The sequence below is a fragment of the Montipora capricornis genome, chromosome 1 (assembly GCF_036669925.1).
Source record: "Montipora capricornis isolate CH-2021 chromosome 1, ASM3666992v2, whole genome shotgun sequence".
Classification (NCBI taxonomy): Eukaryota; Metazoa; Cnidaria; class Anthozoa; order Scleractinia; family Acroporidae; genus Montipora; species Montipora capricornis.
Genome location: NC_090883.1, coordinates 6,630,665 through 6,648,117, shown reverse-complemented (window position 1 = coordinate 6,648,117; position 17,453 = coordinate 6,630,665). Strand labels below are relative to the sequence as shown.

At 38.5% G+C, this 17,453-nt stretch overlaps 1 protein-coding gene across 1 annotated transcript in view; it reads right to left on the bottom strand.

Annotated features, from left to right (window-relative positions):
* LOC138044241 (serine/threonine-protein phosphatase 6 regulatory ankyrin repeat subunit A-like) overlaps positions 1-17,453 on the bottom strand; it is a 55,684-nt gene extending 38,231 nt beyond the window's left edge. Inside the window, exons 1-7 of the mRNA XM_068890894.1 lie at positions 17,115-17,453; positions 16,936-17,019; positions 13,725-13,803; positions 12,117-12,187; positions 9,247-9,355; positions 6,312-6,403; positions 1,158-1,245 (exon numbers count right to left, since the gene is read on the bottom strand). Coding sequence (XP_068746995.1) covers positions 1,158-1,245; positions 6,312-6,403; positions 9,247-9,355; positions 12,117-12,187; positions 13,725-13,803; positions 16,936-17,019; positions 17,115-17,141 — 550 coding nt within the window. The 5' untranslated portion in view covers positions 17,142-17,453. The remainder of the gene's footprint in view (positions 1-1,157; positions 1,246-6,311; positions 6,404-9,246; positions 9,356-12,116; positions 12,188-13,724; positions 13,804-16,935; positions 17,020-17,114) is intronic.

The following is a 17,453-nucleotide window of genomic DNA, read 5'->3' as shown; positions in this document are numbered from 1 at the left end:
CATGAACCCAGCAGCTTAAATGAGTACCTTGACTCATTTGACCTAGAACCTTTGTTTTTTACAAGCCTGAAGCAAAGCTTGTCACAACTGTTTTTGCAGCCTTGTTGAGTCATTCAGTTCAATATTCAACTTAATGTCCTCAACTTCTGTAGCTGTTTGCCCATGGTCATTGTTTCTTTTTTTTATAATTATAATGTAAATTTTCTTTCAGGAAATAATTATCATCATGCCAGTTGAACATCAGGCACAGTTTTCTTGTTCAGCCCATCTGCTGTGAGGATGCATTATTTCTTTAGTGGTTGCTGTGGTGGTGGTGGCTCCTCAAAAAAATCACTTTCCACTTTTGGATTCCCTTCCCTGCCTTTTTTTCTAGGCTCCATTCTGACCACAGCTGGACATTCGTTGCAGGTTCAGGGTACTCTCCCATTTATGATGCTTGTGACAAAGTTTAGACACATCAATAATTGGTTGAGCAAACGGACTTACTTCCCAAAAACCTGAAAGCCCAGAAAGCAGTTCCAAACTCAACTTTTACTGCCTCCAAGAAAAGGATCCAAGAGATTACAGACACTGTTACATGGGTCAGGGCATTCACTGTGTATTCTTAGAATTTTTTTGTATGGACAGGACAGGACATGACCTGTTGAGTTCTCAGCATGTTCCATTTACAGTACAATGTACATGTACATTTAAGCACCTTTAATCCAAACATGACTGTTCATCTCTAGTACCTTTTCCATCAAGCAGCTTCATCCAAAAACTCCTGGTGCTTGAACATGCTTGAAAAGCTTTCATCAACTTTTGCATGTTCACCTGGAGCAACCTCAGTACCTCTCTTACTGCTGGCCATACTTTTCAAAGTTTGACAGAAAAATGCCAATTTTTCTGAGTCACCTCCATTGGCCAAGTTTAGAGCTCTCCTCTAAAATTAGTCAGCATCCGTTGCCAGTTTGTGAACTACCACTGATGTGATTCAGTGCCATTTAGAAAGGTGACTTCTTTATGCTGCCATTAAAATTGTTTTGTCAGCAGTTTTTTCCCTTGCATTTTGAGTATAGTATACCTGATCCACTTTCAACTTGGTGACATTATTTTAAACAAAAAAACTGACCAAAACAAAAAAACTGACCAAAGTATTCATGTACACTGTTGCTTACCCATATAAGCTGCCCAATGGATCGGCTTTCTGTCCTTCTTGTCACTAGCATTCACATGAGCGCCCATGGTTATAAGGAGTTGTGCCATCTGTAAGAGACAAACCATTGCGAACTCAGACATAGTTTGATGCTTCTCTGGTTTAATGAATACTGAATGCAACTTACAAAGTTACAACTCAAGACACGTGATCATGCTAGTGTCTTCATAGCAGCCACTGACTGGCATCCTTTCCTTAATAAGAAGTAAAATAATATGCTTGGGGTAAAACATCACCATTCAGTGCTCGCGTTTCAGGAAAAAACAGAGGGGCCACCTGGCCCCCAAGTTAGTGGCCAAAAAATTTTGGCCTTTTGGGCCTTGTACATTTCAACGAAAGGTAAAATGGAAGTGAGGCCAAGCCAAAAATCATAGCAAGTAAAGCGACCTTGACAGCCAGAGATGGGTAAAAATAGTAATGTTGCAAATTTTAAATGCTGGATGATTTGACTTGGAAGTAAATTGGACAAAAAGTTAAAGTGCTACTATGATCAAATTTTCATCCCTTGACTTTTAGGTTTATTATATAGAATTCCAGGGTAGATAAAAAACACCATTTACTACAGGTTTGGAAATATCTGCATTGGTTCCGGAGATATTTAAGTTTAAAAAATGTGTAAAATATGCAAATGGAATTAGTGATAATGTCATTCACTCAACCCAATTTTAAATCAAGTATATAAATAGAGCTATCTTGGTAAATTTGCAGCAGAGGCCATTGAAACTTGGTTGGCGAATAGTTATACACTCAGGCAACACACCTTTGGCTATAAAGAAATTGGTTCCCATGGCAACTCACTCTTTTCCAGTCCCCTTCAACCTGATTCAATATTTTTGGTGATCATAAGCTAGAAAAACATTTAGCAAGGCAACAAACTCGACCTAACTTATCTATATACTTGCAGCATCATGCAGATGAGGCACCATTGGCGAATATCAAAATAGAAAGCCAAAGGTGGCCATCAAAGCCTTTAATATCAGGGAGGTCTGGAACCCAGTATGTTGCCATGGTAACAAAACTGGTATGCTCATATTGTGGAGCACATCTTCTAGAATCTTACTGCAACTTGCAACTACAACTGCAACTACAAATTGGCTGGGATATCTTTTTCCATCATATTTGATATTACAACGAGATCCTTCCGTGAAGCATACACTGGGTTGCCTGTGGTACGTGTTACAGAAAATCAGAAGGCACTGAATTGTGTGGTATTGAAATACAGCAATTCCAGTCTTTGAAGAATAACAAATAAAAGAGAAGCGAGAAACATTGGCTTCTGGGCTGACATGTTGATAATTTTCAAGTTCCCTCACAACTTCTTTTCACCACAAGTGTGCCCTCTGAGCATCTGACAGCTTTGTAATACTAAAGTTTACTGAAGTTAAGCACTGTCTGGCAGGGTTAGTGTCACGATGGGAGACCAAAACAATAAACCCCTCATAAAACAGAAGCATCTGACCGAAAATACTATTAACGCTAACAAATGCGAACTCAGCAAGGTACAGATTTTGTTAGCTTGCTTTACGCAAAACAAATATTGATACAAAAGTAAATAACTATTGATACACGGTTTTTAGAAAGAGCAGCAGGAAGTTTCCAGGACGGTCGATCGAGAATAAAATACTTACGACATGAAAACAACATTACTTTTGAACCGTGAATATAGAATATAAAAAGTTACGATCAGCGACAAACATTTTGGGAGATTTTTGCTACATTCAAATAAATCGCCAAATCGAAAGTGACATGGCCGGAATTTAGCGGGCGCCGTGATTAAGTTACCACGGCATGTTTACTCGCCAAACAGTGAAGCATCTGTGTCAAATGATGGCAAGATACCGGGTTTTTGTAAGTTTCTTTTTCTGTCAAGTGTTATAAAGTTTGACAATGAAATGAGCGAAGTCAAAACAAAGATCACAATTGCCCAACTCTTGTTTATGCAAAGTCAAAATTTACCCTCCAAGACGCGTACGACCTTATTTATCACCAGGTAATTTCATCATTTTGGAAATAGCAGCTACTTTATTATTCATCTGCGTCACAATTTTTCTCTGATTTTGGGGCTCACTTTGTTGAAACTTAAGCGCGCTTCCAACAGGCCTGTGAACCCTTCCTCCTTACAGAGCAATACCAAAAAACTTCTCCCATATCACATTTCAATCTTAAGCTCGAAAATTCAATACACAACATGATATTATAATTCACAAAGGCAGAAAATACCACAGAATCCTTTTCCAGCAAAAAATTTATTGAAACAAACGACATATTTGCTCTTAGGGGCGAAAACCTCTTCCTATTTCATTGCGTGCGTGAAGACAAGAAACTCAATCGTGTCAAATTACCATGTACTTCAGGTAAATACAGCTCACTTTGATTTCAGCTCGACGGGCGATAGATTGTTGTCGAAGTCCATTACTCGTCGCTTTTAAGATTCCACCGCCCGTATATCAAATTGACTTGCCATTATTGAGCTTCATAAGCAGGGGTTTCAATAAAATTTGAAGTAGGCAGCTGGTTTGAGTCTAGTAGCCGACTGTATCAAGAAGGGGCCGTTACTTCGTCTAGGGAGGTCTGGGGGCATGCTCCCCCAGACGATTGTGAAATCTGGAAGCTCTGAAATGTGATTTCCAGCACTGAAGATGAAGGAAGATTTCTAATCAACAGAGACACTGAGTGTGCAATTAAGTGCATTCTTTTGATAATTTCCAGCGAAGAAAGATTTGGAAAACCATTTCAAAAGGAAAATTAACGATTTTTAACGTTATATGATGTTTCGACAACTTCATGTCATCATTACTACCAATTTCAAGCTGCCGGGAACGGCAAACCTTTTTTGCGCGTTTTTTCAAGCGCGAATTTCAACATTTCTCAACATGAGAAATCAGTTCTGTCGAAAGATAAGAATATGTCATTTTAATCTGAACAAATGAAAAGGCTTAACCGATGAAACTAACGAAAAATTTACTGTTTTTGGAAAACAAGTCTTGATGCCACGATTACTCAATAACGACCTGTTTTACATTAAACGTCTTGATATGTTTGGGGACGTAACTAAACGTAATTGAATTACGTAAAAAATGTGACGGTTGGTCTAGGCCAAAATGCGGAAAAAAGTTATAGCCGTGCACTGTAGCTCAAAGATGGCAATATCAAATCTGATAATTATTTTGAAATTGAGGTTAAAAAAGGTACATTCAAGTCGATCAAAAATTAATTTTACTTCAGGTTTGACGGAATCCTTCAATTAATTCAATGTAGGGTAAAAAGTAGCCGACTTCTCTGAGCGATGCAGCCGACGCTTTTCGTCGGCCGTCGGTGCTTATTGAAACCCCTGAAAGGGTATATTTTGTCCAAAGATCCACTAAGACGCCATTCGTGTTACATGACTTTCGACGCCATTGCCGGTTAAGTTAATCGTTCTACTGTGTCCACCAGAGAAATCTACGCATTTCCCACTACCCTCTTGATCCTAAGAAAATACACGCAGAAGGCTCTATGCACAAAGACACCACTTAGCAGGGGAGTGACAGGCAAGACTTTTACCGACACGGAAAAAAAAAAAAGAAATAAAAAAAAGAAAAAAATAAAACAAACAAACTAAACGCAGACCCCAACTGGGTTTGTCATACTGGCAACCCAGTAATAATGTAATTCCTTTGAGTTTATGACGTCATCACTTGGCTGATTTGCATATTTTGAAAACTTAAATATCTCTGGAACAAAAAGAGATATTTGAAAGTAGTAAACAGCACTCTTCTTCTTGTACAGACTAAAAGTAGCATTTAACAAATTCAATTTTGACCGAGTCGACTGTTCCAGACATTGTAATATGATATCTGCATTTAGGTACTCTTGATCCTCTCAACGTGCAAACGGACTTGAGTGGCATAAAAGGTATTCACTTGAAAAACTTGTGAGCCTTTGTTCTTATGCCAATTCTAGAAAACATCTTCACATTAATTTATTCAGTGTGCCTTGAAAATGGTGTCATGATAACGCAGAAACATTGGCTTTTATATTCGATTGTTTATGCGTTTAAATAATTTGGAACATTTGTGACAGTGGTACATTTTTTTTTTCAAATTTCATTAACATGATTCATCATCAACAACAATGTCATTTCTGAGAATTACACTTGTATATGGAAAAGGTGCTACAGTACATACGTAAGCAGGAAACCAATTCTAATACCAAGCAAACACAAGGCATACCGGTGTGCACGCAAGTACGCTGTCATTGCATTTAGCTCATTTACGTATTTGAAGTTGTGCATGTAATGGCATTTTCTGTATTCAAAATCTATTATGCAAGGCTTTGGACTGCTTACAAGCCAAGTGGCCCATTAGTGACTAGGAGAATTATTTTCTATTCCCCCCTGGATGGGATGCCAGTCCATTGCAGGGTTACCCCCGGCATTAAATTTGCCGGTACCCATTTATGCACCTGGGTGGAGAGAGGCACCGTGAGAGTGAAGTGTCTTGCCCAAGAACAGAACACAATGTCCCCATTCAAGGCTCGAACTCGGACCACTCGATCCGGAGTCAAGAGCACTAACCATGAGGCCACCATGCCTCCCAAAAATTAATCAATTATGTGCATTTTCCAAATACCATTACCATAAGAGTTTTTAGAAAAATCTTGGATGTCACTTCTGGAATGAAGTTAAATGAAAGACGTAGATTCTTCCTTAAGTAATGATACGTAAACACCATGTTCAAAGGCTACATGCATGAAAGTGTAAAGTACGGACATTCATTGCACTCATTAGATGCCTAAAAATTAGTAATAAATAATATAATTATAATAAAAATATCTTGGCGGCCAGGCTGGCAGCAAAGTGTGAAAAGATAGTCGCCAGTGAATAAAATTCAGTCGCATCTGAGACCTCAGGGGTCGCAACGTCGAGCACTGCCATTGTCATGGTTTAAAGAAGTGTGTGGGGAAATGTGTCAAGTACATTGTATCCCAAGAAAGGTGTTGATGGTGCACCGATTGATGGTAAAAATTGAATAAATGCTTTTTGACTGATCAATGAAAGAGAAAGAAGCAACTGCTACAATAGTTGAACGATCACTAGAGTTACTTACAAGGGAACTGTTGGTGAAGTTTACTTTACCTCAACATGGCCATTAAAGGCTGCATGATGCAAACTTGTTCTTCCAGCTCGGTCAGTTACATTTACATTTGCAAGATGAGGAATAAGAGCGTCTACAAAACAAGATCCTGATTGATCAGTGGCTTAAGAATAATAACATGCACATGTAATGCATGTCCAAATGCACAGTATTATACAAGAAGATGGGCTTTTAAAGAAATGGTAACCAAGGCACATGGGGATCTTTCGTCAATTTTATTGAGCATGGAGTCCAACTGGAAACATAAAGAACTCTGTGGTAATCTTTGCACTAACAACAGTAATCTGTCCATATTTTTAGATGTTGTTTGAGGTAAATGAAATAATACAACTATAATTGTACTGAAAGTGTCATCCATTTGTTCAATACATTCTTCAGGGGATCATTCAAGCAACAAACTCATCTTTCTCTTGTCTTTAACCCTACCAACCCCAAAGCAAGCCCACGGACGAGAAGGAAAAGAGCTAAACTCCAAGGATTTGTCTTGCAAATTCTGAAACTCCACTCAAGAGTTTCAAAGATTTGAGTCACTCACAAATAATGTAATTTGACAACATAAAAACTAAAAAGATTCACTAATCCCTATTTTTTACATTATTTTTACAGCAGTGATTTAAAAACTTGTCCACAATAGACAAACACTTTAACTTACAGTAGATCACAGGGAGATAGTCACTCCGGCCCTCTTGTGTATTTTGAAATATAAACTCTTCCACTTATTAACAATTACATGCACATTGCTAGTGGAGGTGGAATGCCTGAGACATCCAAGAGCTTCCACTGTTGGCAGCCAGCTCCTAGATGGATTGAGAATGCTCCCATGGATGGGAAATCCTGGCAACCCAGCCATAAGCCCCAGTGCAGCATGGGAGAAGGGTACAGGTCTGTCACACTGATAAAAAAAAATGGAAGAAGGGAGGGGGTGCAGGGGATTCAATAGAGACCTTAAGCAACAAATTTTTCGGGCAATACCACGAACTGTGAACCTCAGGAAACAGGCCTTGAAATTGCGACTCACTGGTTGCCAATGCGACTAAATATTGAGTGCTGGGGACTAGATTTTCAGAACTGGTCGCCAGCTGGCGAATCACGTTTTGTCTGATAACCCAGGATAAACAGTAGACAACTTTTGTATTTGAATCTTTATATGATGAAATCGTTCGGATCTGGTAGCTAGAACACGACTCACCTTTCTTTCTCCATTAAAATAATGTATAAATAGTACAAGAAAATTGGTTTCTCACATTGTTAATTAATAGCACAAATGTATTTTGATACTTCGATCACCACATTTACTAGGCGCCATATTGTTTCAGCGGCTTCTTGGGATCGTGGGCGCACTTAATTAAACACCATATGCTTCTTGCCGGTTACGTGAATTTTGCGCCCGGAAGACAAAGATTTGGCAAGAAGGTTAATTGAAAATTTAATCCATCGTCAATTGTGAAATGCTGAAAACGTAGATTTAATAGCCATATTACCAAAGGACCTCTTCGGAACTAGCTTGATATTGATAATAATTTATATTATGATAACGAACCTGGACATCGCATAATGAGTTTGAAATTTGCACGGAACCTTCAAAAAGCAACCTGTACCCTTAACGTAAAGTGGGTTGGAGAACTTGTCCCCTCTGCTAGAAAGCGATTACCTGCAAAATTGACTGCACAAGGTGATTAATAAATGGAGATAAATATCAGTAAAAAAGTATGTTAGGAAACCAAGTTCCTCTGATTCTAGAGGCTACTGAAACCATATATGAGCCGCTCCTTTAATATCGGTCGGAGACTGGTACAAGCATTGTGGTTGTGTGGGGGCCTAGGCCGACCAATTGTAGTATGGCGTTTACTCGCGAGAAAGGTAAGTTGCTTGCCACACAAGCTGTAGGAGAATAAAGAACTCCATTTTGAAGAGGTGAAAAGCAAGGATAAAGGACCCATGTTTGCCTAGCTATGGAAAAGAGGGGCTGTGCTTCGCTCCATTTCAAATAACCTTAAAGAACACCATCACCAAACTAAAGACAAAGCTGAAAACAACAATGGGTTTCGAGATCTTTCTCGTTTTTTTTTTTTTTTTTTGCTATTTACATAATTATGACTTCCTTGCATCCAAAATTTATGATCTGGCGACCAAATTTTCCCCATTAGTAGCCAGCTGGCATCTGAGCAAAAAAGTTAATTTCAAGCCCTGAGAAATCATGTGATCTTGTCCTTGCCATCACGTTTGCAGTCAGTGGTTTGAGTTTCAACTTCAAGACACCATTCTGGGGGTAAGTGATTTACGGGAGCGTTTTATAGCCAGAGATCAATCAGACCAGTTTGACCATATCAGTCATGTTGTTACATCTGTTTGCTATCTATTGGGAACAATTTTGAACATCAAATATAAGTCATGGGAGAATTTGAGCTGTTTGATTTGAGAGCAGTTGTAGCAATGAAAAATCCAAGATGGCGGTGCCAATGTGCACAACAGGAAGAGCTTGCTAAAGTTCAAAATCGAGCTAACCTCTAATGGGAAATGACTAACTGCAAAGAGCAGTTTGCAGTTTTCCCCGAAAAGTTCGGTGCTAAAGGTCTCTAATAACTTTATCCACACTTGTGGCTGACAATAGTGGAATGGGTGGCTGTGATCAAAGTGTGAACCCAAACATGAGAGTCTGCTTGTTGGCTAAACAGACAGTGGTAATCGTCAGTAACTGGCTTTTATTGAAACTCCTGGGGGTGGAAGGGGAAATAATCGCTAAAAAATCATGCTCCACAAACACCCTTTCTCCACTACACAACTATAATGTTTCGGTTACGCCCTAGAGCAGACAAGTGCGGGAAATTATGTTACATACACCAACTTGACAATGCCGCTAAACACAACTGGCACATAAGCATTCACAAAATTTACATTACTAATAACAACACTGACCTGCACATCTTAAGTGATTATTGCCTGCTGCAACATGAAGGGGTGTTTGCCAGTTCTTATCCCTTGCATTGACATCTGCAGAACTTTTTATCAATGCCTTGACACACTCCTAAAAATTAAAAAGCTATGAACCTTAACTTGTGATATTATATTGTACACTACCATGAAAATATAATTTCAATAATAATTATTTTAAAGTATGAAAAATGATGAAAGCCTAACTAAATCAGTACTCTAATACACGTACTATTGCAGTTGAACCTCAATTTGTGTCATCTAAGGAAAATACCAAGCTATATGTCTCAGTACATTGATCAAACTACTGTATGTTACAGTGCAGACCAGAAATATGCGCACACGCGTTTTTAAATGCGCGTTTTTTATATAGTTAAATAAAATTTAACATAGTTAACGACTAGGAGCTAGTCTGGTCAGTAGTGTTTTGCAGGCGGTTGTTAGTGTCTTGGCCGTCTGGTAGCGTTGTTCAGCGTTTTGGTGCGTTCTGCAGCGTTTGTTATAGTTACGTGGTTCACGACCGGGAGCTAGTCCGGTCAGTAGCGTTTTGCAGGCGTTTGTTAGCGTTGTTATGCGTTTTTGTAGCGTTTGCAGCACTCTTTAGGTTGGGGGAGCCCTGGGGCTGACATGGTTCAGCGGTATTCCTGCGTAGTGCATGCGTTGTCCAATGTGCTTGCAGCGTGTTTGTTGGCGTAGCGTTGTGAGTCGGTGTAGGAGTTTAGTGGTTCTCGGCGTTCCCTCCCTCTCCCCTCCTTTCTTTTTTTTGTGCTCTTTTTTTTTGTGTTATTATTATTATTATTATTATTATTATTATTATTATTATTATATTATTATTATTATTCCACTGAGCTATCTGGCTCAAGTGTGACGGGTGCCTTAGGGGGGCCTGGCGCGGGGGGCTCGTGGCTTGGTTGCGGGTTGGGCAGGCCAGTCGGGTGTTCTAGCGCCTTAGGGATGTGACTGCGGTTGCAGCCCCCAGGCTTCCTGAGCACCTACCCTCCACTGGCGACGTGGGCGTTAACTTTTGTTATGCAAACTCGTATCGTAGATGTGATGTTCATTGTTCCACGAAACAATAGACAGACGATAAAATGAATATTTAATTTCTGTGATCAACTTACCAGAACATTTGAATTGAAGAGCGGTGTCAACTGATCATTGTGAGTTTTCGAAACAAACCTAGAAAGTTTTAAATTCTTTCAACATTCACTGAATGAAAAATAATAAAACTCTGTTGTCATCCTGCAGCTGACCACTGATAGTTAAGTTATTTTGACCTTTCTGTTGCCGAAACTGCAGTTTGGATCGTTGTCATAGAAAATGCCAGACAACGGAGAAAATAATCATGTAGACGTAGCTTCTGACCTTTCCGCCAATTCTTCGCAATAAAAAAGCTTTGCCGAAAATTTGTCGAGCTTAAGAATTTCGGGAAAAAAAGAAAACAGTGCTACTGAGGAGTTTTTGTAACATCTCAAGTTTTTCGCGAACGTCAAGTACTGAGAATGGCACCACAGAAGTCGTCATGAGATAACTGCTTTGAGTCTCCGACAAGTAAACATTTGGTTCCAGGCTCTCAAACAAAAGAAGACGACATTAGGGCCGTTTATAGGAGAGAAAATAAGCCGTGGCTTACTCTGGCCGCGGCGTACATAATACGCAAAAGGGACTATTTATACGAGTATAAAATCAGAGACTTAAATCGTAAAATACAGGTAGAAATCTTCGTGGATTAGTACCCTAATATTCTACGATTGAGCCATAATTGCACTGCTCTCTTCATTTCGTTGTAGTATTACGTAATGTTTAACAAATTGTTTTAATCTACCATAAAGATTTGTTTTAATTTCACTGCCTTAAAACCATCAATTTGAACAAACAATATTTTGCATTCATGAGTAACTGAAAGAAAATAAAACAGCCGGCAACTGAAAGTCGCATGTATCTTTGAATGAATTCGGCGTTTTTTGTCACACAGGGTTTCACTCCGTATGCTTCCAGCCAACCCCGCGTTAATTCTCCTCCGTAAAGCTTAACTAAAGAAAGAAATTGGTGCAGAAGATATCTTAAAGGGGAGATTTTTCAACTCCGAGCGCATTCCAATGAATCTTGCTGAAGTAATACAGCTTCAATTCGCAAAAGGACACAATGCCGAGACGCCTTTTGAATGTCACGCACGCATTACAAAAATTATTTTGAAATATTCGAGAAAGTACCGGTATTACAGATGGCGGACGTAAGTTTTGTTTGCAAATGAATATACTCCTTATTTCGTTGATTTTACTGCATTTCACTCTGCCGTTCGTCCAAGTCTTGCTCTTAGCGATATTTGTTGTTGATCGACTAACTTTACTGACTGTCGATTTCTGTTGGCAAAACCGATGTCTTTCAAATTGAAACTAGTCCTGTTTTACGTTTTAATCACAGGAAAATATTTATTCTCCTCATTATGTCATTTGTTGATGGAGTGAGAAGTGAAAGTACTTTTCAAATGTCTGAAATTAAATGTGAAGCAGAAGCGAGTGCATTGTTGACTCGAATTTCACTGGGAAGCACGCGTTATTTGAAATTTTGTCAAACACTTCACTGTGGACATAAAACTTAAACAATGAAAAGACAATGGGCCAACTCATACATACTAATTATCTTTAATGAATGCGCGTTTTTGATGCGCGTGTGCGCAATTTTCGTATGCTCGTTTCGCACGCGTTTTTTGGGACGCATATTTCTGGTCTGCACTGTACATGATTGTAAGCTCACTTTTAACAAAAGAGGAATTTTGAAAAAAACATTGGCAAAGAAGAGTGTTTGCCAGGTGAAGAGATTACACTTCACAATAAGAAAAATATCATTCTTACCACACTGCCTGACGCACATGCGCGGTGAAGAGGGGTCATCCATTTGTTGTCTTTGGTGTTTACTCTGGCTCCTACAACCACAAAAATTTTATTATGATAACCCATTTCAACTGACACCTTAAACGCCCTAGGATGCCCCCAGTCGATCAGGAGGGGACTGTTAAACTCCGCTGCCAGCGTGCGTTACTTTTAAACTATCAAACTGTTTATTGGAGGCAGTGGAGGCAGTGTAGCCCAGTGGTTAGGGGGCTTGCCTTGAGATTGGGAGATTCCGGGTTCAAGACCCGCTCTGACCACTCGTTGAATTTGTTCCTGGTTAATAAGTCCCTGGTTCAACTTCCCTGGCCGGTTGGAATTCTTAACAGTTGTTGTTGTTGTTAAATTATCGTTCTGTTCCGTTGTTCTGTCAACTGTGTTTCATTGGCCCTGAAAAGCCCCTTTAGGGAGTGGTCAATTAAGTTTGTATTGTATTGTATTGTATTTATGGGAGACAGAATGAGGACAATGCTACAGAGCTACTGTATTTATAAAAAAATTGGAATTCTATTTCCTAAAAAGAGTACCGTAAAAACCCCCAGATTTAAGCCACACCCTGTATTTAGCAGCTCAAATTCTTCAAAAGTCTTCTTCATCATCCACTGTTCATCAAACGTAAAAAATAACTATTAACATTGAAACGGAAAATACGTGAAAGTCTTACCCACAATTTTAGCACTTTAATATAATGAACATTGTTTCTACCAACTTTGACAAGAGATTGATCTTTTTTTGGTATTTGTTGACAGGAATTTCTTGATTCAACACAGTTTTTCCATAGTTATTTGCATTACAACAAAAACGTGAACAGAACATTTGAAGCTTTGTAACCAGGCATTAGATCGGACATGAAAATGGAAAACTGGACACCGGAAGCAGCGTAATGTTTTAAGAGTTTACACAAAGTGATAAGCTGCATGAAACATTGCCCAGTGTAACAGGGTCTTTATTATTTTGTCCGTCAGTAGTTGACATAAGACCATTTGTTCGACAAATTTGTTATCAAAGTGCTAAACGGCGAAGAAACAGTGGGCCATCTACCACCAAATACTTGAGAATAGCATGGTATTTTCTTGCTCGTGGAAAATCCATTACTGTTGAAGTTACAGGCCGTCATTGACGCTGCAAACAGGTTAGCAGGGAAATGGAAATTCCGTGCAGTGTGATGCTTCCCTGTTGGAGAAAAGCGACTATACACTGCAGCTTAAAGGAACTGTTAACAAAGACGATTTAACACTTTTAGGGGTGACAACTGTAAGCGCTGTAATATTAAAGATTACTCTAACATGAACCACGGCTCTTTTAAGAGCCAAGAAACTTACTGAAGCAATAACCAGTACTCCCTTGTAGGTTTGTGTAATATTCATTTACATACTTTCCATAAATGTGTCAGTTAACGGAAACTGTCGCTGAAATTCAGGACACCTTTTCCAAACGTTCCCGCAGATAAGCCACACCCTTGATTTCTAGCAACAATTTTTGGAAAAAATAATTCTCTGTATTCCTGTCTGGAACTGTTTCTCTCTGAATCAATTTAAACAGCTTTTACCAAAAATATTATTAGGCACTCACCATTAGCGATAAGAATACTGATGCACTCACTCTCCCCACAATGTGCAGCTGCATGCAAAGCAGTTCTTCTCTCTTCATCCTATTATAAAATACATGTAATGCAATAAAATTGCTACTCTTTGGGAAAGGGAATGAAAAAAAAACATCTTTCATCTGCCCTTACATTTTCACCAATCAGGAAAGGTAAGTTTTTGGGGGAATTTAATATTAAAATGCTGGTAATTGCATGAATGAATGCACACACGGTGTGTATCCCAGGTGAAACATCACTCGTCTATTATTGTGAAGGAATTTTTTCTGGTGAATAAACAAAAGAACAGAATGCAAATGCTGTAATCTGATTGGCTGAGCCATTGAACACTGTCAGCCATTAGTGTGCAGTGGCTGGAGGTAGTCTTGGAAATAATGACGTTTTCTTCGTTTTTCCAAAGTTTTGGAGGAAAATTTGGATGCAAATGGTAATAAAATTTCTGAAAAGTCTAAACGAAGGACATTTACGGTTTCTTGACTTTAAAAAAAGTTGAAATTATTGAAAAAGCTGATGCACTCATGCGCACATTCAGCCAAATCAACTATCACCTCATAGAAATTGAGAGCGAATAATCTAATTGTTAAATATTAACATCAAGGAATACAATACTACTTCAATGTCATTGAAAAAGCCTAGACAACAACAATAAATAATATTAATATTAATAACAAAGCAGGGCTGTCATTAGGTGCCGTAACCCGTAACACCTGTTACGGCTGAGCCCAGTCAATGTTACGGGTGATGGTTGCCGCAAAATGAAAATTCATGGAGCAAAACAAATTGAAATTTATTAATATTTTATAAACATTTACCTTCTAAAGAAAATATAATTATTGCCATGTGTTGTCTGTGTTCCTGATTCTAAGACGTGTTTTTGGTAAATATCCAAACATTTTTCGATCGATCGTTGTTGGATTCCAACGCCATTTTCAGCAACAAAATCATTATAAATGCACCATACTTGATATAAATGGGATTCCGCTGACCATTTCCACATGGTTAGTAAAATTAATATCTTTATTCATTGTAAAGTTTATCTTTTTGCTCTGTTTTATGTTCATCACTTTTTGATTGAATGTACCTCAGAGGGCTGGAAAATGCATTTCCGAGGGTCTCATTTGAAGAATTTTCTGGTAGAGCATTTCTGGTCAGACCCCTCTAGGGGCTCACGCCCTTTGGGCCTTCCTTTAAAATAGCCTTTGGCCATGTATTTACATGTTACGGGTGAAATCTTGAGTGTTACACCTGCTTCAAAACTTAATGACAACCCTGCACAAGACTGAAAGAATAATCCCATAACATCAGAGCCTCAAGTTTGTCAATTCTCTTTTGCTAGAAGTTTGGCCAGTCTGTTAAAATTTTAATGACCACTTTCATAATATTAGTTTACATTAAAACCATTCAAGTACATTATGCAATAAAAAAGTCTTCAACAATTGCAAAAGCCTGTATGTTTGAGAAAATGTAATGCATTTTTCAAACCTGGCTAAAGTTTAAGAATGCAAGGCTCTGGCACCCATTACATTTATTTCCACAATGATTATTTTTCGTATTTTGAGTTATCATAATATTGTTTATTCCTTAGAAATCTTGTTTTTAAACTACTGTAAAGTACGGTGTTCAACACTAATGCTTGCCTGATTGCCCGGCAAGCGAAATATATTCGTGGGCAAGTAAAACAACTCTAAGACTTGCCCGATTGGGCAATCAGAATTTTTGTTCCACTAATATTTTGAGGAAAGATTTGATTTGCAACAAAGAAAGCGACTAGTAACATAACATAGTCACCGCAAACACGATTAAAAAATAACAATGTTGCATCTCTTTGCTGTCATTTATTTCTCTGTTAAAAATATATTGGTACAAACCACAAAACAGATTGCGTAAAGAATTTTTCAGGCTTCTTTACGCAATTGCCAAAATTACGTTCATAACTGCGAGGATCATAGCTTCACTTGATTTCATATCCGCAGTTCATAGATGATACATTTCATGCACCATTTCATTGTTGATTCATTCCTCACACGAACATTGAAACCCACAAGTGACCAGCTCCTAACGTCAGTGGCTTCATAGCTCACTTGGTTAGAGCGTTGCACCGGTATTGCTAGGTCACGGGTTCACACCCGTTGAAATCCTGAATTTTTCAGGCTTCTTTAAGCATTTGCAAAAATTGCGTTCATAACTGCGAGGATCATAGCTTCACTTGATTTCATATCCGCAGTTCATATATGATCCATTTCATATATCATTTCATAATTGGCATTTAATTCAAAACCAACCTAATCTCAGAGATATATTCAAGGAATCTCCCTTGATCTCTTATAGAAAAGGAAGATCACTTAAAGATATGCTTGTCAAGACAAAACTCTGAAGGTTACTAGAACGCCATAGTCGCGTTGGTATGTCAAACCCATTTTACACACATGGAACACAAAATTGACGTTTTTACAAACCTCCATTTAAATTAGTAAGAAAGTAAGTGTCGAAGACTGAAGTAAACACAACAACAAAGGAACAGGTTGTACATCTCAATTACTTAAAAATTAGCTCTGGATGTCAGAAACAGCAACCCCCTAACAAACTTATTATTGGACCAACTCACTTGGTTGATCAAGTATCAATGTTGTTTTTTTTCCTTTCATGTATCTCTATGATGCACATGTACCCTTAGCTTGCAACCTTTTTTTTTTTCCAAACACATTCCATCACTCAGGATATGTAATTTTAAAGCAAGAATTGTTTTGAATTGAAATTTTTGCTCTGAAAGCTTGTTTAGTCATGTCTAGAATGTGATAGCTGGAATGTCATCATGCATAGTGCTCTGACATGAAATTAGAAAAGTCGTAAAAGTACGTTGTGGAAGGATGAAAAAAATATACACAAAAATTTGTAGCATCCGGGGGAAACAACTTTCTGACTTATCGTTTACAATTGTTTTTTCTTTATCAACTGAATTTATTAGGTACCACCTGATTTTAGAAGAAAGTGTACAATAATAGCCAAATTACTATACCCATCCAAAATCTTGCGTTTCTCAGTCGCAAGAAGTACAGTTGATAAATGTTACACTTTAAATGCACGTCTGGTAATGGCACTTGTTTTGACAAGAAACTTTACCTCAAACCACTAAAAGCTGACAAGCTCTCAGAAAATGCAAACTTTGATAGTTAAGCTTACCTGAAGGTTTACATCTTCTTTTCTGCTTATTAACGTTCGCACCTCTGTTGCATCGCCATGGAAGCACGCTTGTACAAGCGGAGGCTACAACAATTCAATAGATGGGAAATGATTTCACTCGAACCTGAGCCCGTTACATGCTGAATCATACTGATTAACAGGACACATAAATTCCTTACCTCGTCCAATAGCTGTTGAACAACCATTTAAACTGACTTTCCATCAAATATCCGGTGAATACAGTTTGACAGGATATCAAATTCCCCTGGCCTTAGCTGAGCTCTAGCTCGGCACGGATCAGAGCAGAGTTGATAGAGTACACAAAACTTGCCGCGGATTTCTTTGATTGTCACCTCGCCCAGGAACTTAAAATTGCCACCAATAGAATACTTCCAAAAATTGTAAACTTAGGCATTGGTTAAAAAGCATTTGCACTAAAAATAATGTAAACAGTTGGACTTGGCTGCACCTCAACGCACGTAAGAAGCTTCAAGCAGTCCGCCATCTTGCTCAACCAC